The sequence below is a fragment of the Manis pentadactyla genome, chromosome 8 (genome assembly GCF_030020395.1).
Source record: "Manis pentadactyla isolate mManPen7 chromosome 8, mManPen7.hap1, whole genome shotgun sequence".
NCBI lineage: Eukaryota > Metazoa > Chordata > Mammalia > Pholidota > Manidae > Manis > Manis pentadactyla.
In genome coordinates, this window is record NC_080026.1 from 96517210 (window position 1) to 96543285 (window position 26076).

Here is a 26076-nt window from a genome sequence, read left to right on the forward strand (position 1 = left end):
TCTTCATTCCAATGGCAAGTCCAGGAACCGGTGGGATGAATGCAGCTACAACTGAAACAGCGCCAGGATCTTTGTTGATGTTTTTTGATGATCATCTTCTGCAATGATTCTTCCAGAGAATGTTGGTTTTGGAAGTTCTTCTTCATATCGTATCTTAATTCATTTTCTGGGTAGCCAAATTAGGCTTTGATCCTCTGTATAAACACAAACAAACCCTTTGCCCACACTTTGATATGCCCTTTATATCATTGTGAAGAACTTACTGCTTTTTTTTTTTTTTAGAGAAAGGAATATTATCAGAAAAATGTACTTCCATAGCTGATCATCTGACACCCTTTAAATGATCAAAATTAAAGATATTTAAAGCATGCTTTAATCATTGATTTACAGTTAGTTTTATCCTATCAGGGAGTAATCCCCCTTTTCTTTCTTTTTTTTGTTATCATTAATCTACAGTTACATGAAGAATATTATGCTTACTAGGCTCCCCCTATACCAGGTCCTCCCCACAAACCCCTTTACAGTCACTGTCCATCAGCATAGCAAAATGTTGTAGAATCACTACTTGACTTCTCTGTGTTGTACAGCCCTCCCCTTTCTCCTACCCCCCCCATTATGCATGCTAATCATAATACCCCCTTTCTTCTTCCCCCCTCTTATCCCTCCCTACCCACCCATCCTCCCCAGTCCCTTTCCCTTTGGTACCTGTTAGTCCATTCTTGGGATCTGTGATGCTGCTGCTGTTTTGTTCCTTCAGTTTTTCCTTTGTTCTTATACTCCACAGATGAGTGAAGTCATTTGGTATTTCTCTTTCTCTGCTTGGCTTATTTCACTGAGAATAATACCCTCTAGCTCCATCCATGTTGTGGCGAATGGTAGGATTTCTTTTCTTCTTATGGCTGAGTAATATTCCATTGTGTATATGTACCACATCTTCTTTATCCATTCATCTACTGATGGACACTTAGGTTCCTTCCAATTCTTGGCTATTGTAAATAGTGCTGTGATAAACATAGGGGTGCATCTGTCTTTTTCAAACTTGAATGCTGCGTTCTTAGGGTAAATTCCTAGGAGTGGAATTCCTGGGTCAAATGGTAAGTCTATTTTGATCATTTTGAGGAACCTCCATACCGCTTTCCACAATGGTTGAACTAATTTACATTCCCACCAGCAGTGTAGGAGGGTTCCCCTTTCTCCACAACCTTGCCAACATTTGTTGTTTGTCTTTTTGATGATGGCAATCCTTACTGGTGTGAGGTGATATCTCATTGTGGTTTTAGTTTGCATTTCTCTGATGACAAGTGATGTGGAGCATCTTTTCATATGTCTGTTGGCCATCTGAATTTCTTCTTTGGAGAACTGTCTATTCAGCTCCTCTGCCCATTTTTTAATTGAATTATTTGCTTTTTGTTTGTTGAGGTGTGTGAGCTCTTTATATATTTTGGATGTCAATCCTTTATCGGATCTGTCATTTATGAATATATTCTCCCATACTGTAGGATACCTTTTTGTTCTATTGATGGTGTCCTTTGCTGTACAGAAGCTTTTCAGCTTGATAAAGTCCCACTTGTTCATTTTAGCTTTTGTTTCCCTTGCTCGGGGAGATATGTTCATGAAGAAGTCACTCATGTTTATGTCCATGAGATTTTTGCCTGTGTTTTTTCCTAAGAGTTTTATGGTTTCATGACTTACATTCAGGTCTTTGATCCATTTCGAATTTACTTTTGTGTATGGGGTTAGACAGTGATCCAGTTTCATTCTCTTACATGTAGCTGTCCAGTTTTGCCAGTCCCATCTGTTGAATAGACTGTCATTTCCCCATTGTATGTCCATGGCTCCTTTATTGTATATTAATTGGCCATATATGTTTGGATTAATGTTTGGAGTTTCTATTCTGTTCCACTGGTCTGTGGCTCTGTTCTTGTTCCAGTACCAAATTGTCTTGATTACTGTGGCTTTGTAGTAGGGCTTGAAGTTGGGGAGCGAGATCCCCCCCACTTTATTCTTTCTTCTCAGGATTGCTTTGGCTATTCGGGGTCTTTGCTTTTTCCATATGAATTTTTGAACTATTTGTTCCAGTTCATTGGAAAATGCTGTTGGTAATTTGATATGGATTGCATCGAATCTGTATATTGCTTTGGGCAGGATGGCCATTTTGATGATATTAATTCTTCCTAGCCAGGAGCATGGGATGAGTTTCTATTTGTTAGTGTCCTCTTTAATTTCTCTTAAGAGTGTCTTGTAGTTTTCAGGGTATAGGTCTTTCACTTCCCTGGTTAGGTTTATTCCTAGGTATTTTATTCTTTTTGATGCTATTGTGAATGGAATTGTTCTCCTGATTTCTCTTTCTATTAGTTCATTGTTAGTGTATAGGAAAGCCACAGATTTCTGTGTGTTAATTTTGTATCCTGCAACTTTGCTGAAATCCGATATTAGTTCTAGTAGTTTTGGAGTGGAGTCTTCAGGGTTTTTCTATGTACAATATCATGTCATCTGCAAAGAGTGACAGTTTGACTTCTTCTTTACCAATCTGGATTCCTTGTATTTCTTTGTTTTGTTTTGTCTAATTGCTGTGGCTAGGACTTCCAGTACTATGTTGAATAGCAGTGGGGAGAGTGGGCATCCCTGTCTTGTTCCTGATCGCAGAGGAAAAGCTTTCAGCCTCTCACTGTTCAGTATGATGTTAGCTGTGGGTTTATCATATATATGGCCTTTATTATGTTGAGGTACTTGCCCTCTATGCCCATTTTGTTGAGAGTTTTTATCATGAATGGATGTTGAATTTTGTCGAATGCTTTTTCAACATCTATGGAGATAATCATGTGGTTTTTGTCCTTCTTTTTGTTGATGTGGTGGATGATGTTGATGGATTTTCTAATGTTGTACCATTTTTGCATCCCTGGGATGAATCTCACTTGGTCATGGTGTATGATCCTTTTGATATATTTTTGGATTCGGTTTGCTAGTATTCTGTTGAGTATTTTTGCACCTACATTCATCAGGGATATTGGTCTGTAGCTTTCTTTTTTGGTTGGGTCTTTGCCTCGTTATGGTATTAGGGTAATGTTGGTTTCATAGAATGAGTTTGGGAGTATTCCCTACTCTCCTACTTTTGGGAAAACTTTAAGGAGATTAGGTGTTATGTCTTCTCTGTATGTCTGACAAAATTCCGAGGTAAATCCTTCTGGCCCAGGGGTTTTGTTCTTGGGTAGTTTTTTGATTACTGATTCAATTTCATTGCTGGTAATTGGTCTGTTTAGATTTTCTGTTTCTTTCTGGGTCAGTCTTGGAAGGTTGTATTTTTCTTAAGTTGTCCATTTCTCCTAGGTTTTCCAACTTGTTAGCATATAGGTTTTCATAGTATTCTCTAATAATTCTTTGTATTTCTGTGGTGTCTGTAGTGATTTTTCCTTTCTCGTTTTTGATTCTGTTGATATGTGTTCACTCTCTTTTTCTCTTAATAAGTCTGGCTAGAGGCTTATCTATTCTGTTTATTTTCTCAAAGAACCAGCTCTTGGTTTCATTGATTTTTTTCTATTGTTTTATTCTTCTCAATTTTATTTATTTCTTCTCTGATCTTCATTATGTCCCTCTGTCTGCTGACCTTAGGCCTCATTTGTTCTTCTTTTCCAATTTTGATAATTGTGACATTAGACTATTCATTTGGGATTGTTCTTCCTTCTTTAAATATGTCTGGATTGCTATATACTTTCCTCTTAAGACTGCTTTTGCTGTGTCTCACAGATGTTGGGGCTTTGTGTTGTTGTTGTCATTTGTTTCCATATATTGCTGGATCTCCATTTTAAGTTATTCATTGATCCATTGATTATTTAGGAACATGTTGTTAAGCCTCCATGTGTTTGTGAGCCTCTTTACTTTCTTTGTACAATTTATTTCTAGTTTTATACCTTTGTGGTCTGAAAAGTTGCTTGGTAGGATTTCAGTCTTTTGGAATTTACTGAGGCTCTTTTTGTGGCCCAGTTAGTATGTGGTCTATTCTGGAGAATGTTCCTTGTGCACTTGAGAAGAATGTGTATCCTGTTGCTTTTGGATGTAGAGTTCTATAGATGTCTATTATGTCCATCTGTTCTAGTGCGTTGTTCAGTGCCTCTGTGTCCTTACTTATTTTCTGTCTGGTGGATCTGTCCTTTGAAGTGAGTGGTGTGTTAAAGTCTCCCAATATGAATGCATTGCATTCTGTTTCCTCCTTTAATTCTGTTAGTATATGTCTCACATATGCTTTTGCTCCTGTGTTGGGTGCATATATATTTATAATGGTTATATCCTTTTGTTGGACTGAGCCCTTTATCATTATGTAGTGTCTTTCTTTATCTCTTGTTACTTCTTTGTTTTGAAGTCTATTTTGTCTGATACTAGTATTGCAACACCTGCTTTTTTCTCCCTGTTGTTTGCATGAAATATCTTTTTCCATCCCCTGACTTTTAATCTGTGCATGTCTTTGGGTTTGAGATGAGTCTCTTGTAAGCAGCATAGAAATGGGTCTTGCTTTTTTATCCATTCTATTACTCTGTGACTTTTGATTGATGCATTCAGTCCATTTACATTTAGGGTGATTATTGAAAGATATGTACTTATTGCCTTTGCAGGCTTTAGGTTTGTCGTTACCAAAGGTTCAGGGTTAGATTGTTTACTACCTTACTGTCTAACTTACCTCGCTTATTGAGCTATTATAAATACAGTCTGATGATTATTTCTCTCCCTTCTTATTCCTCCTCTTCCATTCTTCATATGTTGGGTGTTTTGTTCTGTGCTCTTTGTAGGAGTGCTCCCATCTAGAGCAGTCCCTCTAAAATACCCTGTAGAGGTGGTTTGTGGGAGGCAAATTCCCTCAACTTTTACTTGTCTGGGGATTGTTTAATCCCTCCTTTATATTTAAATGATAATCATGCTGGATACTGTACCCTTGTTTCAAGGCCCTTCTGTTTCATTGCATTAAATATATCATGCCATTCTCTTCTGGCCTGTAAGGTTTCTGTTGAGAAGTCTGATGATAGCCTGATGGGTTTTCCTTTGTAGGTGATGTTTTTTCTCTCTCTGGCTGCCTTTAATACTCTGTCCTTGTCCTTGATCTTTGCCATTTTATTTATTATGTGTCTTGGTGTTGTTCTCTTTGGGTCCTTTCTGTTGGGAGTTCTGTGTGCTTCTGTAGTCTGAGCAATTATTTCCTCCCCCAGTTTGGGGAAGTTCTCAGCAATTATTTCTTCAAAGACACTTTCTATCCCTGTTTCTCTCTTCTTCTTCTTCTGTTACCCCTATAATATGGATATTGTTCCTTTTGGATTGGTCACACAGTTCTCTTAATGTTGTTTCATTCCTGGAGATCCTTTTGTCTCTCTCTGCATCAGCTTATGTGCATTCCTGTTCTGTGGTTTCTATTTCATCAATGGCCTCTTGCATCTTATTCATTCTGCTTATTAATCCTCCCAGAGATTTTTCACTTCTGTAATCTCCCTCTGGACATCATTCCTTAGCTCTTGTATATTTCTCTGCTGCTCCGACAGCATGTTAATTATTTTTATTTTGAATTCTTTTTCAGGAAGACTGGTTAGGTCTATGTCCTTCTCAGGGGTTGTGATTTTGGTCTGTATCAAATTATTCTGCCTTTTCATCGCGATAGAGATAGTTTGCAGAGCTGGCGCAAGTGATGGCTGGGAGAACGTCCCTTCTTGTTGGTTTGTGGCCTTCCTCTCCTGGGCGAACAGTGACCTCCAGCGGCTTGTGCTGGGCAGCTGTGTGCAGATGGGGCTTCTGATTCTTGCCCGGCCGCTATGGAGTTTAGCTCCGCCGTTGCTGTTGGCGTGGCCGGTCTCTGGCTGCTACTTTGATATGGCGGAGTCGCGTTGGAAGGGAAATGTCCAGGAGGCTGTTTATCTCCTTGAGGGGCCTCCAAGCTGCCCTATTGCCCAGGGGGTTAGGGTGCCCTGAGTTCCCCAGGAATCCCAGCTGTTGGGCTAAGTGTCCCGGGATGCTTCTGTCCAGGGGTGGGGTCCCTGTCCCTTTAAGACTTTCAAAAAGCATTCGCTTTTCTTTGTCCCAGGGGCGCTGGTTGTGGGGACCCGCTCACAGGTCTTACTGTCCTGTTACCCTAGTATCCAGCACCCCATGCACTCACTGTGTCTGCACTCTGGTGCGGATGGCTAGGGCTAGGTATTTAGCAGTCCTGGGCTCTCTCTCTCTCCCCGCTCCGACTCCTCTCCTCCTGCCGAGAGCTGGGGTGAGGGGCGCTTGGGTCCCACCAGGCCGCGGCTTGTATCTTACCTCCTTTGTGAGGTGCTGGGTTCTCGCAGGTGTGGATGTAGTCTGGCTATTGTCCTGTGTCTTCTGGTCTCTCTTGCAGGAAGAGTTGTATTTGTTGTATTTTCAAAAATATATGTGGTTTTGAGAGGAGATTTCCGCTGCTCTACTCACGCCGCCATCTTGGCTCCGCCTCACTGCTGCATTCTTAGGGTAAATTCCTAGAGGTGGAATTCCTGGGTCAAATAGTATTTCTATTTTGAGCTTTTTGAGGAACCTCCATACTGCTTTCCACAATGTTTGAACTAGTTTACATTCCCACCAGCAGTGTAGGAGGGTTCCCCTTTCCCCACAACTTTGCCAACATTTGTTGTTGTCTGTCTTTTGGATGGTGGCCATCCTTATTGGTGCTAGGTGATAGCTCATTGCAGTTTTAATTTGCTTTTCTCTGATGATGGCATTGTGGAGCATCTTTTCATATGTCTATTGGCCATCTGAATTTCTTCTTTGGAGAACTGTCTGTTCAGCTCCTCTGCCCATTTCTTAATTGGATTATTTACCTTTTGTTTGTTGAGGTGCATGAGCTCTTTATATATTTTGGATGTCAACCCTTTATCGGATCTGTCATTTATGAATATATTCTCCCATACTGTAGGATACCTTTTTCTTCTATTGGTGGTGTCTTTTGCTGTACAGAAGCTTTTCAGCTTGATATAGTCCCACTTGTTCATTTATGCTTTTGTTTCTCTTGCCTGTGGAGATATGTTCATGAAGAAGTCACTCATGTTTATGTCCAAGAGATTTTTGCCTATGTTTTTTTCCAACAGTTTCATGGTTTCATGACTTACATTCAGGTCTTTGATCCATTTTGAATTTACTTTTGTGTATGGTATTAGACAATGATCCAGGTTCATTCTCTTACATGTAGCTGTCCAGTTTTTCCAACACCAGCTTTTTAAGAGGCTGTCATTTCCTCATTATATGTCCATGGCTCCTTTATCATATATTAATTGACCATATATGTTTGGGTTAATGATTGGAGTCTCTATTGTGTTCCACTGGTCTGTGGCTCTGTTCTTGTGCCTGTACCAAATTGCTTTATTCCTGTGTTTTGTAGTAGAGCTTGAAGTTGATAAGCGAGATGCCCCCTGCTTTATTCTTCCTTCTCAGGATCACTTTGGCTATTCGTGGTCTTTTTTGGTTCCATATGAATCTTAAAACTCTTTGTTGCAGTTCGGTGAAGAATGTTGTTGGTAGTTTGATAGGCATTGCATTGAATATGTATATTGCTTTAGGCAGGATGGCCATTTTGACAATATTAATTCTTCCTAGCCAAGAGCATGTGATGAATTTCCATCTGTTAGTGTCCTCTAATTTCTCTTAAGAGTGTCTTGTAGTTTTTCAGAGTATAGGTCTTTCACTTCCTTGGGTAGGTTTATTCCTAGGTATTTTATTCTTTTTGATGCTATTGTGAATTGAATTGTTTTCCTGATTTCTCTTTCTATTAGTTCATTGTTAGTGTATAGGAAAGCCACAGATTTCTGCATGTTAATTTTGTATCCTGCAACTTTGCTGAATTCAGGTATTAGATCTATTAGTTTTGGAGTGGATTCTTTAGGGTTTTTTATATACAGTATTATGTTATCTGCAAACAGGGACAGTTTGACTTCTTCTTTACCAATCTGGATGCCTTTGTTTTGTTTCTTTGTGCTGTGTGATTGCCATGGCTAGGACCTCCAGTACTATGTTGAATAAAAGTGGGGAAAGTGGACATCCTTGTCTTGTTACTGATCTTAAAGGAAAAGCTTTTAGCTTCTCTCTGTGAAGTATAATGATCGCTGTGGGTTTGTCATATATGGCATTTAATATGTTGAGGTACTTGCCCTCTATACCCATTTTTTGAGAGTTTTTATCATGAATGGATGTTGAATTTTGTCAAATGCTTTTTCAGCATCTATTAGGATGATCATGTGGTTTTTGTGCTTCTTTTTGTTTTTGTGGTGGATGATGTTGATGGGTTTTTGAATGTTGTGCCATCCTTGCATCCCTGGGATGAATCCCACTTGATCATTGATGGATGATTATTTTGATGTATTTTTTAATGCGGTGTGTTAATATTTTGTTGACTATTTTTGCATCTATGTTCATCAGGGATCTTGGTCTGTAATTTTCTTTTTTGTGGTGTCTTTGCCTGGTTTTGGTATTAGAGTGATGTTGGCCTCGTAAGATGAGTTTGGGAGTATTCCCTCCTCTTCTACTTTTTGGAAAACTTTAAGGAGGATGAGTAGGTCTTCACTGAATGTTTGATAAAATTCAGCCCTGAAGCCATCTGGTCCAGGAGTTTTTTCTTAGGTACTTTTTTGATTACCAGCTCAATTTCTTTGCTGGTAATTGTTCTATTCAGTTTTTCTGTTTCTTCCTGGGTCAGCTTTGGAAGGTTGTATTTTTCTAGAAAGTTCTCCATTTCTTCTAGGTTATCCCGTTTGTTAGCATATCTCATAGTATTCTCATGTAATTCTTTGTATTTCTTTGTTGTTTGCGGTGATTTTTCCTTTCTCTTTTCTCATTCTTTTATGTGTGTAGACTCTCTCTTTTTCTTGATTAGTCTGGTTAGGGGTTTATCTATTTTGTTTATTTTCTTGAAGAACCAGCTCCTGCTTTCATTGTTTCTTTCTATTGTTTTATTCTTCTCAATTTTATTTATTTCTGCCTTACTCTTTATTATGTCCCTCCTTCTACTGACTTTAGCACTCATTTGTTCTTCCTTTTCTAGTTTCATTAATTGTGAGTTTAGACTGCTCATACTGGATTGTTCTTATTTCTTGAGGTAGGCCTGTATTGCAATATACTTTCCTCTTAGCATGTCCTTGGCTGCATTCCACAGATTCTGTGGTGTTGAATTATTGTTGTCATTTGTCTCTGTATATTGCTTGACCTCTATTTTTATTTGGTCATTGATCCTTTGGTTTTTTAGGAGCATGTTGTGAAGCCTCCATGTGTTTGTGGGATTTTTCATTTTCTTTGTGTAATTTATTTCTAGTTTCGTACCTTTGTGGTCTGAGAAACTGGTTGGCACGATTTCAATATTTTTGAATTTACTGAGGCTCTTTTTGTGGCCTAGTATATGATCTATTCTTGAAAATGTTCCATGTGTAGTTGAGAAGAAGGTATTCTGCTGCTTTTGGTTGTAGAGTTCTCTAGATGTCTGTTAGGTCCACCTGTTCTATTGTGTTGTTTAGTGTCTTGTCTCTTTACTTATCTTCTGTCTGGTTGATCTGTCTTTCAGCATCAGTGGAGTGTTGAAATCTCCTAGAATGAATGCCTTGCATTCTATTTCCCCTTTTAATTCTGTTAGTATTTGTTTCACATATGTGAGTGCTCCTGTGTTGGGAGCATAGATATTTATAATGGTTATATCTTCTTGTTGAATTGAGCTCTTTGTCATTATGTAATGTCCTTCTTTGTCTCTTGTTACTTTCTTTGTTTTGAAGTCTATTATGTCTGATACCAGTAGTGCAACTCCTGCTTTTTTCTCTCTATTAGTTGCATGAAATATCTTTTTCCATCCCTTTACTTTTAGTCTGTGTATGTCTTTGCGTTTAAAGTGAGTCTCTTGTAGGGAGTATATAGATAGGTCTTGTTTTTTTATCCATTCAGTGACTCTATGTCTTTTGATTGGTGCATTCAGTCCATTTAAATTTAGGGTGATTATCGATAGGTATGTACTTATTGCCATTGCAGGCTTCAGATCCGTGGTTACCAAAGGTTCAAGGTTAACTTCCTTACTGTTTAAGAGTCTAACCTAACTCAATACGCTATTACAAACACAATCTAAATGGTCTTTTCTTTCTCTCCTCCTTTTTCTTCCTCCTCTATTTTTTATATATTAGGTATCATATTCCATACTCTTTGTCTATCCCTTGATTGACTTTGGGGATAATTTCATTTTGCGTTTGCTCAGTAATTAGCTGTACTACTTTCTTTACTGATGTTTTATTACCTCTGGTTACAGCTATTATACCTTAGGAACACTTTCATCTATAGCAGTCCCTTCAAAATAGACTGTAGAGATGGTTTGTGGGAGGTAAATTCTCTCAGCTTTGATTATCTGGAAATTGTTTAATTCTTCCTTCAAATTTAAATGATAATCTTGCTGGATAAAGTAATATTGGTTACAGGCCCTTCTGTTTCATGGCGTTAAATACATCATGCCACTCCCTTCTGGCCTGTAAGGTTTCTGCTGAGAAGTCTGATGTTAGCCTGATGGGCTTTCCTTTGTATGTTATCTTATTTCTCTCTCTGATTGCTTTTAATAGTCTGTCCTTATGTTTGATCTTTGCCATTGTAATTACTATATGCCTTGATGTTGTCTTCCTTGGGTTCCTTGTGTTGGGAGATCTGTGGATGGCCTGAGAGACTATCTCCTTTCCCGATTGGGGAAGTTTTCTGCAATTACCTACTCAAAGACACTTTCTATCCCTTTCTCTCTCTCTCTCTTCTTCTGGTATCCCTATAATGCAAATATTGTTCCATTTGGATTGGTCACACATTTCTCTCAGTATTCTTTCATTCTTAGGGATCCTTTTTCTCTCTGTGCCTCAGCTTCTTTGTATTCCTCTTCTCTAGTTTCTATTTCATTTATTGTCTCCTCCACCCTATCCAATCTGCTTTTAATACCCTCCATTGTGCTCTTCAACATTTGGATCTCCTACTGGAATTCCTTCCTGAGTTCTTGAATATCTTTCTGTACCTCCATTAGCATGTTAATGATTTTTATTTTGAACTCCCTTTCAGGAAGAGTCATTAGGTCCATATCATTTTTCTCAGGAGTTGTATTATTATTTTACTCTGTACCAGGTTTCTTTGGTGTTTCATATTTGTATATGGAGCCCTCTAGTGCCCAGAAGGTCTACTCTCTGGATCTGCTCAGTCCCTGAAGCAATGTCAGGGGTTGCAGGGGAGTGGTATTGGTGCCTGTGGGGAGGAAAGAGCTGTTTCCTGCTTCTTGGCTACTATGCGTGTCTCCACTGCCTGAACTTGTGGTCCGAACACACAGTTGTGAGCCTCTATACTTTGCATTTGTAGTTGCTGTAGACAGTTCTTCCCTCTGGCTGGTCTAACACCAGGGTAGCGTTTGCTGGTTGGCAAGCCAGTTGGGGCTGGCGGGAGAAAAAGGTGCAGTAGGCTGCCTATCATGGAGGGGGTCCTTGGAGGTGTGTAGCCAGCCAGGGAGCTGGAGCACCTGGAAATCATGAAAGCTCCCAGCTTGCTGGGCAGAGTGCACCCAAACAATTTTGTCTACCTGACCTTTCTCCCGAGCAGTAAGTTCTGTGCAATTCCTGCCCCTTTAGCAGCCCTCTTGCTAAGGGCTTCCTTGTTAGGAAGTCTGTCAGACTGCCTGCCTTTCTTTTGTCCCAGAGCAGATGGTTATGGATCCCTGCTTTCCACAAGCAGCTGAAATCTCATTCTCCCCAGGAATTCTGCCTGTCTTAGCTTTCCAATCCCCTAATTACAAGAGTATCATGAGAGCACTTTGAAATGTAGGTTTGTGCCCCCAGAGCAGATCTCCGGAGCTTGGTATTCAGCAGTCCCAGGCCTTCCACTCCCTCCCTGTTCTGTTTCTCTTCCTCCAGCCAGTGAGCTGAGGTGGGGGAAGGGCTTGGGTCCTGCTGGGCCACAGCTTTGGTATGTTATCCTGCTCTGTGAGGTCTGCTCTTTTCTCCAGGTGTATGCAGTCTGATGCAGCCCTCTTTCCTGTTGCTCTTTCAGGATCAGTTGTATTAATTATATTTTCATATTATATGTGGTTTTAGGAGGAAGCCTCTGTCTCTCCTCTTGTGCCGCCATCTTTAATCTCTCTCCCCTCAATGACACTTTCTATCCTTTTTCTCTCTCTTCTTCTCTGGTATCCCTATAATGTGAATATTGTTCTGATTGGGTTGATCATGCAGTTCTTTTAATACTCTTTCATTCTTAGAGATTTTTTTCTCTCTCTGTGCTTCAGCTTCTTTGTGTTCCTCTTCTCTTAATTTGTATTCCATTTACTGTGTCTTCTACTACATATAATTTGCTTTTAAATCCCTCCATTGTATGTTTCATTTCAGATATGGAATTTCTTAATGACTGAATCTCCGTCTTAAATTTGTTCCTGAGTTCTTGAATATTTTTCTGTACCTCTATAAGCATGTTTATGATTTTTATTTTGAACTCTCTTTCAGGAAGATTTTTGAGTTCAGTTTCATTTGGCCCTTTTTCTGGGGTTTGTGAGATTTTGGTCTAAACCGGTTTCTTTTGATGTTTCATATTTCTATGTGGTGCCCTCCAGTGCCCTGAAGCTCCAGTCTCTGGAGCTGCTCAGCCCCTAGAGTGAGGCTCAGGGTCATTGGGGAGCGGAGCTGGTGCCTGTGGGGAGGAAAGATGTGTTTTCTGATTCCCGTCTGCGGTACCTGTCTTCAGTGTCAGAGCCAGTGGGCCAAGCACACAGGTGTAAGCCTCTGTGCTCAGTGTCACTAGGTGTTGTAGGCTGGGCCTCCCTCTGGCTGGCCTGATGCCAGCTCAGTGACTGCTGGTTTGTGAACCAGAGTTGTCAGGCCAGGAGGAAGGCTCCGCACGCTGCATGTCACAGTGGGGGGGGGCCTCGGAGCTGAACAGCCAGCCAGGGGAATGGAGCACCTGAAACTCCTCAAAGTTCCCAACCTGCTGGGTAGAGCCCACTCAGACAACCATGTCCAGCTCTCCCTTCTCCCATGCAGCAAGCTCCCTTGGAAACCCCGCCCCTTCAGCAGCCCTCTTGCTTCTAGGGAGCCTCTCAGACCACCTCCCTTTCCTCTGTCACAGAGTGGCAAGGTGTGGATCCCATCCTCCAGAAACGGCTGGATTGTCAGTCTCTCAGGCACTCTGCCTGTCCCAGCTCCCCAACCTCCAGAGCACCACACAGTGTAGGTTTTTGCTTGCAAAGCAGATCTCCAGGACTAGATTTTCAGCAGTCCCAGGCTTCCACCCCCTCCCAGCCCCATTTCTCTTCCTCCCACCTGTGAGCTGGGGTGCGGCAAGGGCTTGTGTCCCCCTGGGTCAAGGCTTTGGTCCGTTAACTCTGTTTCGTGAGGTCTGCTCTGTTTGTGATGTCTGTATGCAGTGTGGTTCAGCCTTCTTTCCTGTTGCTGTTTTAGAGTTATTTGTATTAATTAACTATATTTTCCTACTATTTGTGGTTTGGGAGGAGTTCTCTGTCTCACCTCTCACAACGCCATCTTGAATCACCTATATAGTGAGTCTTTTATAGTCATTTTTATTGCTTTTACTCTTGAGTGTAATGTACTCTTTTTCTAGTTTGAGTTAGAAGTTTAAATAATTAATTTTAAACCTTTCCTTTCTAATGCATGCATTTTATGTATAAAATGTTCCTTTCTAATCACTTAATTTAACTACATCGTACAAAATTGATGTGTGTTCAGTTCAAATTATTTTCGAATTTCTATTGTGACTTCTCTTATTCGTAGATCATTTATCTTATTGTTTAACTTCTAAATATTTGGGGATTTTTAAGTTATATTTAAAATTTTATTTTTAATTGAATTCTGTGATGCTTAGAGAATACGTTGTTTATACACTGTAAACATATTTGTATTATACAGAAAATCTATTGTTTATGATTTCAGTACTTTGAAATCAACAGGGATTAGTTAGATTAGTTTTATGGTCCAGCTTTTGGTCTGTTTTGGTGAATGCTGTGTGTGTTTGAAAGTCTTTAATTTCCTCAGCAATATTATGAAGTTTTCAGTGTAGATGTTTTACACATCTTTCATTAAATAAATGAACAGTATTGCAGTTGTTATGTGTAGTGTTCTATGAATGTCGATTAGGTCAAATAGTTTGTTTTGTTTTATTATTATTTAATTGAGAAATAATATACATACCTAAAATCTACCATTTTAAACTGTATAGCTCAGTGGTTTTAGTATATGTACAGAGTTGTACAACTGTCACCACCATCTAATTCCAGAACATTTTTATCACCCCAAAATGGAACCTCATACCTGTTAGCTATCACTTTCCATTTCCCCTGCACATCCCTTGGCAATCAGGAATCTGCTTTGTCTTTGTGAATTTGCAATATTCTAGACATTTCATAAGTGGGGAATCATAATATTTGGGCTTTTGTGTCTGGCTTCTTTCACTGAGTATATTTTCAAAGTCAATCTCTATTGCATGTAAGTGGAATTGCTGGGTCATATGGTAATTTTACATTTACTTTTTGAAGAACTGCCAGACTTTTTTTGAAGCTGACTGCATCATTTTACATTTCCAGCAGCAATGTATGAGGATCCCATTTTTTCTACACTCTTGTCAATACTTGCTGTTGTCTCCTGGTCTTTGTTGAGAGGCTGTGTGTGCTTGTTGAGACATATCTTCAGCACTCAGCTAGGCTTACAACTCTGCACTAGACTTCATTTCCTGCTTGTACAGAGTCTCATGCTCAGAGGTGATAGTTTGGGATCTCTTCAGATCTTTCTTGAGCATGCCCCCAGCCCTGGGCACATGCAAGTGGACTTTCAGATTCCAAGGAATATTCAGAATTTTTCAAAACCCCTTATGGACACCTCAGATGTGCCCACTTTTCCTTTTATGTTTTTTGGTTAGCTTGTTTTTTGTCCTAACTGCTTCAAATGCTGGAATGTTAAACAATTGCAGCTGATTGTTTTTGACAAATGTTCCTTGGGGAAAAGATTTAGCACTGGGCTAGCTCTGAGGTCTAATAATGAGAAGCCTTGGCAGTGAGGTTTTTCAGGGGCCTGCCACTAAGCTCAAATAGCAGTTCTTTGAAAGTGTGGCTTTTAAAGAGCTTCAGTACTGTTCTGACCCGTCCAGTAGCTAGTAGACTCATGGTTTCCACTCTGTTGGTGGCTGTTCCTCTTTAAGGCTATCATTGAGCTGGGGAGAGTGGGGTGGGAATGGCGCAAGTTAAAACGCCACAAAGCTTGCTATTTTTACTGAGATTCAGCCATTTAAAAATAAATAAATGCTTTTTGGATCTTTGCAGGTTAATATTTTGAGTTAATATTAGAGTATGGTTAACATTTAGAGTTTTGAAAAAATTGATTTTGGCAATTTTTGCTAGTATTTTTGCTGTTTTAATGAAAGAGAATTTTTGGAGGCCCTTATTCTGTTTCCCTGGTGATGTCATTGTAATTGTTTTTTAAACATTTTTTAATATCCTTTCTTTTGAAATACTTTAAGATTCACAAGAGATGAAAATAGTACAGAGAGTTTCTGTGCACTCTTCACTTTCCTTTCCACAACGATAAATCTTATATAACCATGGTATATTACCAAAACCAGAAAATTGATGTTTGTATACTTCTAGTAAGTTAACTACAAATGTTATTAGAATTTCACCAGTTTTTGCATATACCTTTTTAAATTGATGTGTTGATGGTATATATTTCCATAAAATTTTATCATGTCCAGATTTGTGTAACCATCGACACAATTATGGTACTAAGCTGTTGTAACCCCACAAAGAAACTCTTTTGTGTTATTCCTTTATGGTGACCCCCCAGGCCTTCCAATCTTAACCCCTGGCAACTGCTGATCTGTTCTCCATCAATGTAATTTTTTCATTTTGAGAATTATAACACTCTCACTTATATAACAAGTGGAATTATATAGTATGTAGCACATAGATATGGCTTTTATTTTCACTGTCCATAATGCCTTTGAGATCCATCTGAGTTGTGTCATAGTTAATTCCTTTCATTGCTGAATATTGTCCACTGTACAGATAATATCAGTTTGTTTACTTAGTTACCTATTGAAGGACATTGGAATTGTTTCCAGCTTTTCACTATTACAAATAAAGCTGTTATGAACATTTGTGTACAGGTTTCTTTGTGAACTTAAGTTTTTGCTTTTCTAGGGTAATAGCCAATAGTGCCATTCCTTATTTATTACTCTTGTGTCTGTTTTACCAGCTACTGAAAGAAGGGTATTAAAATTAAGATTGTGTGTTTGCTTATTACTTTAGTTTCTCTTTTTTTTTTGGTATTTTGAAGCCATTTATTTTCTTTTCTTGATGAAGTGACCTATTTTTATGAAATCTTTTTTTATCTGGAGATACTCCTTGTTTTAAAGTCTGCCTTGTCTGATATTAAAATAGCCACTTCAGGTTTCTTATGATTTAGTGTTTGCATGGTGTATCTTTTTATCCAATCTTCTATTTTCGAACACTGTATGTCCTTATATTTAAAGTGTATCTCTAGTAAATAGCATTTAATTTGGCTTTTTAAATCTAGTGTGATAATCTTTACCTTTTAATTGGAATGTTGAATCCATTTACATTTACTAATATGGTTGGTAAGTAAACTGTCTTTTTTCCTTTATCCTGTATGTTCTTTTTTTTCTAAGTTGAATATATTTCATTTTTCAATTTATATCCTCTGTTGGATTTTTTAGCTATACATTATTGTATTATCACTTAATAATTGCTGTAGGAAGTGCAATATTCATTTTTAACTTTTCACAACCTATCTTGAATAAGTTTTCTGTCTTTTTACCTTTGATGCTAAGTACCTTTATAATCTACCTTTACCCTGCCCTTATCTAGGGGAGCCTGAGAGAAGCAGAAGTTTCTTTGACAGAAAAGGTCAGAACTTAGAATTGCAAGATTGCTGAAAGCCTTGTTGATTATCTTAGGCTAGTAATTGAGAATACAAATGTAATTAAAGTTAAAAAAAATCTTTACCCTTTACGTCTAGCTTATTGAGATCAGTTGATTGAGATAAAGTACAAAGGAACACCTAAATCAATTAAAAAGTTCATCAAAGAACTTACAAAACCCCGGGGGAGAGAATAAATAAAACTTTGGGAAGAAGGGCAACAGACACAACTCCAGGAGCTATTATTCCACATTGTGGACAGCATCTTCTGGAGTTATGCAGGGGGCAGATCCAGCTGTTCTTACTTGAGAACCCTTGAGTACGAGTTGAGCAGAGAAGGTTTCCCAAGAGAGGTGGCATATAAGAAATTTTAAAAAGATGAATGGGGGTTTTCTAAGAAAAGAAATAGGGGAAGGACTTTATAGTCAGACTTTTTCAGGTAATAGTGGGATATTATGATTAGAAAATAGATTGTATGCTTCAGAATGGTAAGAGGTAAAGTAGGCACTGTATTTCAATTATTTCGGTATGCTCTGAATTTAGAATGCATCTTGCAATTGAGTGGGTTTTGTCATCACCATGAGAAATTGGAATGTATCTTATGATTAATGGCATCTTAGATTTGATGAAAGGTGGTAGGTTTCAGCTAGGTTCAATGTCCTTTATATTAAAAAAGCTAAGGCTTTTGAACTTTATCCTGTACGTAATTGGGAGCTAGGCTGATTTTAAGTAGAAAAAGACCATAGTCAAATTTGCTTAGATAATATAATTCTGGAGATATTATACAGGATTTATTGTGGCTAAAAATTTTAGCAGCGATGTAGAATTTAGGCAAAGTCTGTAGAGGGCCTAGTTGAAAGCAGTGCCAGTGGAATATTACAGGGTTCCTGCATAAGAACTTCTTGATAAAACCAAGAAGATCTAGTTACTAGTAAGATGATGCTTGTTGATGGAGAGAGAGGAATCATATATGAAGCTGAGATTTCTGGCGAGGTTTCTGGATTTAAAGAGAGGGTGATTGGTGTAATAGTTCAGAACATTCATTATGTGTATTTATTCTGACACCATAGTGTAACTAAACATTTTTGCTGGGCAGAGGGCTAATGAACATTAATATATCAATAGCCAAGGCAAATTTTTCTCAGGAACTTTTACTCTAGTATTTATGTCAGTACATAAAATTTGCTAGCTGTCCAATAAAATAATAATTGTAGTTTAGGTTTATGTTGGCTGGGAGCCTGAATTAGGAGACATTTAAAAGTTACTGATCAAAAAAAGGTCGTTCAGAATCTTTCATCCTAGCCTCCATTCCAGGAAAAAGACATTGCTAACATTTAAAGCAAAATACTAATCTCAGTATGGGGCAGTCATTGTTTTTGGCCATAGATCAGAGCCCTATCTTGTTCACATCTAGTAGAACAAGATAAAAATAAATGCTTACTTATACAGTATCTTTATCATTTAAGAAAAGTAATACATATATATACTGGCCTGGCCACTAGTTCATCTGTATTTAAGAAATTAGTCATTTTAAAGAATTAAGTGTTTTTAGCAGAGTTAATTTGTCATATTAGAATTGTCATATAATAGTTTCTAGTTATGTACAACGATGGAGAAGAAAATGTGACATGAGTAAAGTCATCTGCTTTTGGAAATAATTGTATAGTATTTGTTACTGTATGAAAATACCACCTAAGTGCTACTTGAAATTCTGTTGTTCCCACCTCTTATACTAGGCACTGTTGCTGCAGCAGGTTCCACACTGGCTTCGGACAATTGCAACCTGACAGCATCTCTCATCAGTGCACTTCTTGCAGTGTATAAATTCACTGTATAAATTCTTCCTCTTTTGTCCTTTAGACAAGGCACTCTGAATCACATATCATAAGCCTTTCTGAAAATTTTGAGCAACAGTCACTGGTAGAGGTGGAATTGAACAATTTCATCTGTAGTCATGGCCAACTCAATAACACATATTTATAGGCTTTTCTTCCTTGTTTCACTGCCTAATTCATCACTCCTGCCTTGTGGAATCACTTTTCAAATAAATTCTGTGCTTATAAGGCTCTGTCAGGCTCTGCTTTTGGGAGATCCTAGCTTAAGATGCCATTTAAAAAAAAAGTTCACCCATTTGTTATAAAGGCTACAACTCAGAAATAGCCAAATGGAAGAGATGCATAGGGCAGGTTCAGTACGTGGATTTTTCAATACTACCAAGCAGTTAATTAAATTCTGACATCATCTACCTGGAGATTCTTTAGTCCCACAAAACTGCTTCCTCTCCCACTTCAGATGCCAGTCACAAGTCCAGGTTTTCCCCTGTGCTTCTGACTAACTGACTAACTGACTATAGATTCCCCATGACCCCATTCTTTTTACTTACTAGAATTTACTTACTAGGTTACTGGTTTGTTATTATCAAATGACAAAACTAAAACCATTTAATATTGAGTTTGATGTTCTTCATTCAAGGGAAAACAATGCATGGATTGGGGAGTCCAGCACTTCACAAGCAGTGGGGTTTTGAGCAAGGTTGACCTTTAATAGATTGTTAGAAGGGGCAGTGGGGAAACAGCATGATGGGGGTTGTCTATCTGACTTTGTTTAGAAAGGTGAAGCAGCAAGGAAATAAGTATGGAGTATACAGTTGACATCTGGAGACTAGCTGACTGAATATACGGCAGATAGTGTATTTCTGGTCAACTGGACCATTATAGGAACATGAAAGTTTGGTTTGCAGATGGGGTACCCTGGGCAGAAGTGGCTCCACCTTGGGCCTAGAAATTTATTTCAACATTGTAAAAGGATATAACTCAGGAAAAGTCAAATGTAAGAGATACATAGGACAAAGTATGTGGGAAGGGATGGGAGCTGCCATGCTCTGTGTGTGAGCCATTTTTCCCAGCTCTCCACATGTTCACCAACCTGGAAGCTCTTAACGCTATCCTTTTAGGTTTTTATGGAGGCTTCATTACATTGATACACTTGATTAAATCATTAGCCATTAGTGATTGAACTCAGTCTCCAGCCCCTATTCCCTCCCTGGAGCTTGGTACTTGAAAGTTCTAATCCTCTGATTGCCTGGTTGGACCTTATTATTTGACCTTGTTAAAGAGCCTGGTCTGTCCTCTACCCTCAGAGTGGCCTGCGTGTCACACTAGGCTTCTCCCTGGATCATCTGTCCTGCTTTCCCATTAAGAATTCTTTCTTCTCTAGAAAAAAAACAACAACTTAACTTTGGATTGCTTTCCATGTTAGGCCAACTAATCTGTTATATTTTTAAAAAAATTGGAGAATAAAGAAAAAGGATTAAAAAAAAAAAAAAAGACACCTTTATCTCTTTCCTCACTTACAGAATTCCAAGGAGCTCTGTGCCAGAAATCAGGAACTAAATGAAGTCTGAATATATATTTCTTATCATAAATCCCAGTATCACAGAAAGGTGTAGGAATTGGGGCACAAAGCTTCCCTGCCCTCTCTAGGTGTGCCACCCTCCCAGCATCAGATGTATTCACTACTTAGGAAGCTTCTACACCATCTTAATTTATTATTATTAGTTTTTAAGGTTTATGTTAAATTTTTAATTTGTATTTTCAAATATATTTGTTGAGTTATTCTTGGGGAAGTAGTCTATAGGTATACAACTCAAAGAATTAGAAATAACTTTGTAAGTTAAGACACAAAGCAGCCTATATGTATGAATAAGAAGGAATTTAAGTGTATGAAACTAATATTACCATTTATTGGAGGTATGCAAACAAAATGTCAAGTGTTGGCTGAACACATTTTTTCAAGCTCTGTATTTTTATGATGGCAAAACTCACATAACCCTCCCCACAAAGGGAAGAAAAGGGAACCAAGAAATCTGTTTGAGAATTAATAAATTAAAGACTTTAACCTCAGTAGAACTTAAATTAGTAAAATAAAGATTCAGAAGACAAATATTAACTTTGTCTATATTACAACATTGTAAAAGGATATAACTCAGGAAAAGCCAAATGTAAGAGATACATATGACAAAGTATGTGGGAAGGGATGGGAGCTGCCATGCTCTGTGCGTGAGCCATTTTTCCCAGCTCTCCACATATTCACCAACCTGGAAGCTCTGAATTGCATTACAGAAATAAAGCAGATTTGTGAAATGAAATATGACAATTTACATGTAATAGAAAACCATCCTGAATTGGAATAAACAGAATTATTAACCTATATGTGCTTAAAAAGTCCAAAGAGGGCGTAGGTTTCAGGTAAAGCTTAATTTAGTGATCCGGCAACTTAATGGCCCAGTTTTTTTGTGGTTTTTCCATTATGCCTTCTGGTGGTGTCAGATTTATCCCAGCCACCTTGGGACCTTGAGATGCTTCAGGCTGCCAGTACCTTCTGCATTTATATGTATTAAGAAGGAAGATGTTCTGTCTCTGAACATTCCTAGAAAAAAATCTTTTTTGGCTTAGGTTACATGCCTATCTTTGATCACTAAGTCTAGAGAAGTATATTGTGGCTGTGACTGATTAGCTTAGGCTTTGCTCTACCCCAGAGTTAAGCCAATCAGACCCCTGAACTGGGGTGGATCAATTCCACCCAGATCTCGAGTGAGGAAAGAGGGGTGAAAGAAGGAGGATGGTAAGTAACAGATGACAAGCACACAATTCTAGTTTATTATAAGAATGGCTTTAAATTACCCTAACTGAACCTTGTAATTATTATGTACTTATTTTGTTAACAACAAATAATAAAAGAAGAGTTACTGGTAAATTTTTTCCCAATGATTATTCTTAATAATTCATAAAACATTATTTCCAGCCTTAAATTTGAGCAGTTCAATCCCAGTATATTCTTGTTCTTTGTGTAAATGTATTTTTGTCATTTACATTCAAGAAAAAAGTTTTGCTGGACAAATAAGTTTAGGGATATGAGTTTAAACGTGGTTACCGTGATTCATTGTGCTCATCTTTCCCTCATACTTATTTGACCATAAAAACCGTTGGCCCAGAGAGAGGATACATTAATTTAGTAATGCTGTCTTTACTAAATTTTCAAATGGAGTGTACTAAACTATTTTGGGAATGCAGGAGATCTTCAAAGGATTGACTCCTTAAAAAGAAGTGTCACTATTATAGTTCTTGAACCAAAGAGGGGACCAGTTGGGGGTAGAGAGATTGACATGGGACAGCAGGACACTTTTTTTTGTGGTGGTTGAGGTGTTTCATTGATTATGCGGGTGGTTACATGATTGGGTATATTAAACCGGACACTTAAGAAAGGTGAATAAAAAGAAACAACCAAGTAACCCAGTAACATTTTGTCCAAATGCTTATCTTTTTAAACAGGTTCTAGGAGCTTCTGTTTTTGAGTAACAATACACAGATGAGACAGAGAAGTCCCTAATGAAATGGTTAAGTCTTACTGTATCTGCCTGCTGATCCTTCATCTTCTAAGCATTTATTTTCTTTTTATATAAGACTTGTATGTTGATCATAAATGCAACTTAAATTTGAATAAATGTGTTATCCTCTAATCCTCCCCCATCCATCTTTAAGTAGAAAAAGGGACCAATGTCTCTTTATTATATATTCAACTGTAGTTCTCCAGTCTGTGGTTTTAATAAGACACTGTAATTCAGTCATCTAAATTATTATAGACTGTAATTGTGGGATATACCTCCTTCTCTTCAACTCTGGTTTACTGATCCTAATGATACTACTCATAGTCTCCAAGTGGTGAAGATAGCAAACTGGTTTGGAGGCAACTAGAACAGATCTTCAGCAAACTGGAGCCAATGGGAAATTATACAGGCATATTTTATTGAATAAACTAGAAAAATGACTCCCATTGAGGCTGACCCAACCATGGCCACTAGTCCATTTCTTGCTGTCTGTTGGACCCACCCACTTGAGGAGTTCTGTTTTTAACCTTTGTTTTGAGCCATATTTTGATCAGTTATGGAAAACAGACTTCCTCAAAGTCTGTTAAATGTAATTGAAAATTGCACAACCTTTGCTACCAATTGCAAAGGCCCCAACTATAGTCATAAACAGTTTGTCAAGGGTAGGGTTTGTGTCTGCACTCCTCTAGGACTTGCTGCCTGCTCCCTAATAACCCTCAGTAATTGGGTATCTTACTAGCTAGAGAGAGTTAGTTAACAATATCAATATTGTTGAGTATTGAACTTTGTTGTGGTAGACCTTTTAAAAAGAACATTGAAATTAATTAGCTTCAGTCATTAGCTATTGAATATTATGGGAAAAAAATCACATGACCTCATTTCTTCTTTTGTTATATTTTATTCCATCCCATTTAAAAGTCATTCTTTCTAAATGACTTTGTGCTGCCTCTAAGATGTCCTACATGTAACAGGCAAATCAAAGGTTTAATAAACAAGTATGTTAGGTTTATTTTCAAGGTAAAGTGAAGATACTTATTTTTATAATTTGTTTGCATTTTACACATCAACTTACTTTCAGTAGTATTTCTAACTTGTGCTGGTATTTTGTCTGTCTCTTTTTTAGTGAAAATACTCTCTTTGGAATGGGAAATCCCCTTCTTGACATCACTGCTGTAGTGGATAAAGATTTCCTTGATAAGTAAGTATTAAATTCTGTGTACTTTGTGAAACTGATATCTAAAGAAAAACTGATGAAAACTTTAGAATTGGATTTACTAACACCTTCAATTTGAGGAAAACTCAGGCAATTTAAACGTGTTAATAGCAAGTGCATTGTCATTATATATTGAGTAAGTGACCACAGTTTTCCCTTGGAAAATTTAGTATATTTGTCCATTCCTATTGCTATTTTCACTTAAAATTTATTTTTTATTCTTTGCAAGGAAGAGAGATATGTGATTTACATAATGATTTAATTCCTTGATTTTTAAAGTACTATCAACCACATGTGTAATGGTACCATAACATTAATGATAGAAGAAACTGTATTAGAGAAGATAAGAAGAATATGCAGGACATAATTCAAATGCCACAAATATGACCTGAGAACTTTGCTTTTGCCTTTCTTGCCAGAATTTTTATAGTCTCTCTTGATGTTTTTTTTAGTTGTTTAAGAGTATCTGGTTACTCACCTTCTTCCTGGCCAGGTTCTAGTGACTGATTAAAAAAACTCTGTACATTTCTGCATGTTTACTGTGAGACTAGGTAAATTGAAGTTTAATTTCTCATGTATACCACCTTAGCAGTCCCAAGCTTAGGGGCTATCTGAGGTCTGTATCTGTAACTATTTCTTAGTTTGTCCATTTTAGATATTATGTTTTAATTCATACTATGATAGCTAAGGAGTTAGCTCTCTCTTTCACCTACCACCATTTCTTCTTCTTCATTTTCATGGTATTGCAATAAAACAAATCAGTAATCATTGTGAACAAAATTGTGGATTAATGAATACTTGTAAAACTTGTTGGTTCTCTTGCAGTTACTTACTGTATTCTTTGTCCATTTGCACCATATCCTATACCCTTATTCAAATTTTCAGACCATTCTATGAAGTCTGTGTTATGTGCCTATTAACCTCTTCTCTCTCCTCCTCCCACTCCTTGATTTTGGTAAGTCTGTCAACCGCTTTTCCTCTGGTGACCTCCCTTCTAGAATTCTCCATGTTTGTGCTCCAAACTGAACTGGTTGTGTTGTTAGAATGTATTTTTTTTTAATAACAGTCTTCCAGAACTTCCTTTTGATTTTCTCCTGTTTAGGATCTCTTGTTTCTGTATCTCATATCTTCTTTGTTGGTTTCCGGTGTGTGTATGTGTAGCATAAGTAGCTTCCTAAGAGAAAGAGTGTCTGAGTACATGGATAGAATATTCTTTGATGATGTCTTATTTATGTCTGATGATCTTAAAAAATTTATTTTCCTCTCACACCTTGTTGATTGGTTAGTAGAGAATTTTCTTTGAGAATTTTGAAGTCATGTGCCCTTGTCTTCCAATATCAAGTGTATCTCCTTCCTTTGTAGATAACCTGTTTTTTCTTTATTGAAGCTTTTAGGATTATTTTATTGTCCTTGGTGTTAGTAAATTATTATTATTACGTAACATTGTATTCTTGTGTTATGGATTCAGGTTTTTCTCTTGTCTGTGTATCATATTATAGATGGTTTTGTTTGTTTTTTCAAGATTTGTCTTTCCTGTTTTATCTCTGTTTCCTGTCGATTGCTCTTCTGATTGTTTATTGTGGTCGTTCTCTTTCATGATGGAGACTATCTTGCAGTGTTAGGTAATTTTTGGCTGTCTTTTCCGACTTAAGGGTAAGATATTAAAAAGCTCATTTCATTTACTTGCATAGGAATAAGAAAAAGTCTGGAAGGATATGTTCTAAACTCTAACAGTTGTGGGCTAGGTTGGCTGGGGTGGGTACTTTTATTTCAACATTCTGTACAGTTTAAGATTTTTGTAACAATCTTGAATTGTTTTTTAGTTTTTAAAACTACAATAATCTATTGCTGTGTAATAATATTTATTTAAACTATAATAATCTATTGCTGTATAATACTTACTATTGCTGTGTTACACATTACCCCAAAACTTGCTTGATATAACATTTAGTATCTCACACAATTTCTGAGGGTTAGGAATTTGAGAGTATGGCATAACCAGGTGGTTTTGGCTTAGGGTCTCCTAGAAGTTGCAGTCAGTTTGTTGTCCAGGGTGGCAGTCATTTCAAGGCTCAACTGTGGCTGAAGCATTTGCTTCCAAGGTCACTCATAATACTGACCAGCTTCAGTTTATTAAGAGCTGTTGGACTGAGGGCCTCAGTTCCTCATCTTGTAGGCATCTGAGTGTCCTACAGACATGGCACCTGTTTGCCCTATTGCCAGTGATTTGAGACAGAGTTGTTTTCCCTAGATGTAAACTATAGTGTTTTTAATAATGTAATCTTGGAAGTGACATGCCATCATTTTTGCCACATGCTATTGGTCATACAGACCAAATAAGTATAATGTGGGAGGGTACTACACATGGTTGTGAAAACAGGATGCAGGAATCTGGGGGCCAGAGGGCAGACTGTGACAGCCAGCTTCCCAATGATCAATACCCTCCTGGTATTCTCTTGAGTAGTCCCCTCCCATATTATACCAGGGCTGATCTATGTAACCAGTGACATATGGCAGTAGTGATTGTATTCTGCTTTAGTGATTAGGTTGTAGAAGGCTGTGGCTTC

The 26076-nt window shown here is 37.9% G+C and overlaps 1 protein-coding gene across 4 annotated transcripts in view; it reads left to right on the plus strand.

The window, feature by feature from the left end:
* The window catches only part of ADK (adenosine kinase), a 577911-nt gene that overhangs the window by 36966 nt on the left and 514869 nt on the right, over window positions 1–26076 (plus strand). For all 4 annotated transcript variants that reach the window (XM_036928604.2, XM_036928605.2, XM_036928602.2 and 1 more), the window contains exon 2: window positions 23420–23494. In XM_036928604.2, the coding sequence (XP_036784499.1) occupies window positions 23420–23494 (75 nt within the window). The remainder of the gene's footprint in view (window positions 1–23419; window positions 23495–26076) is intronic.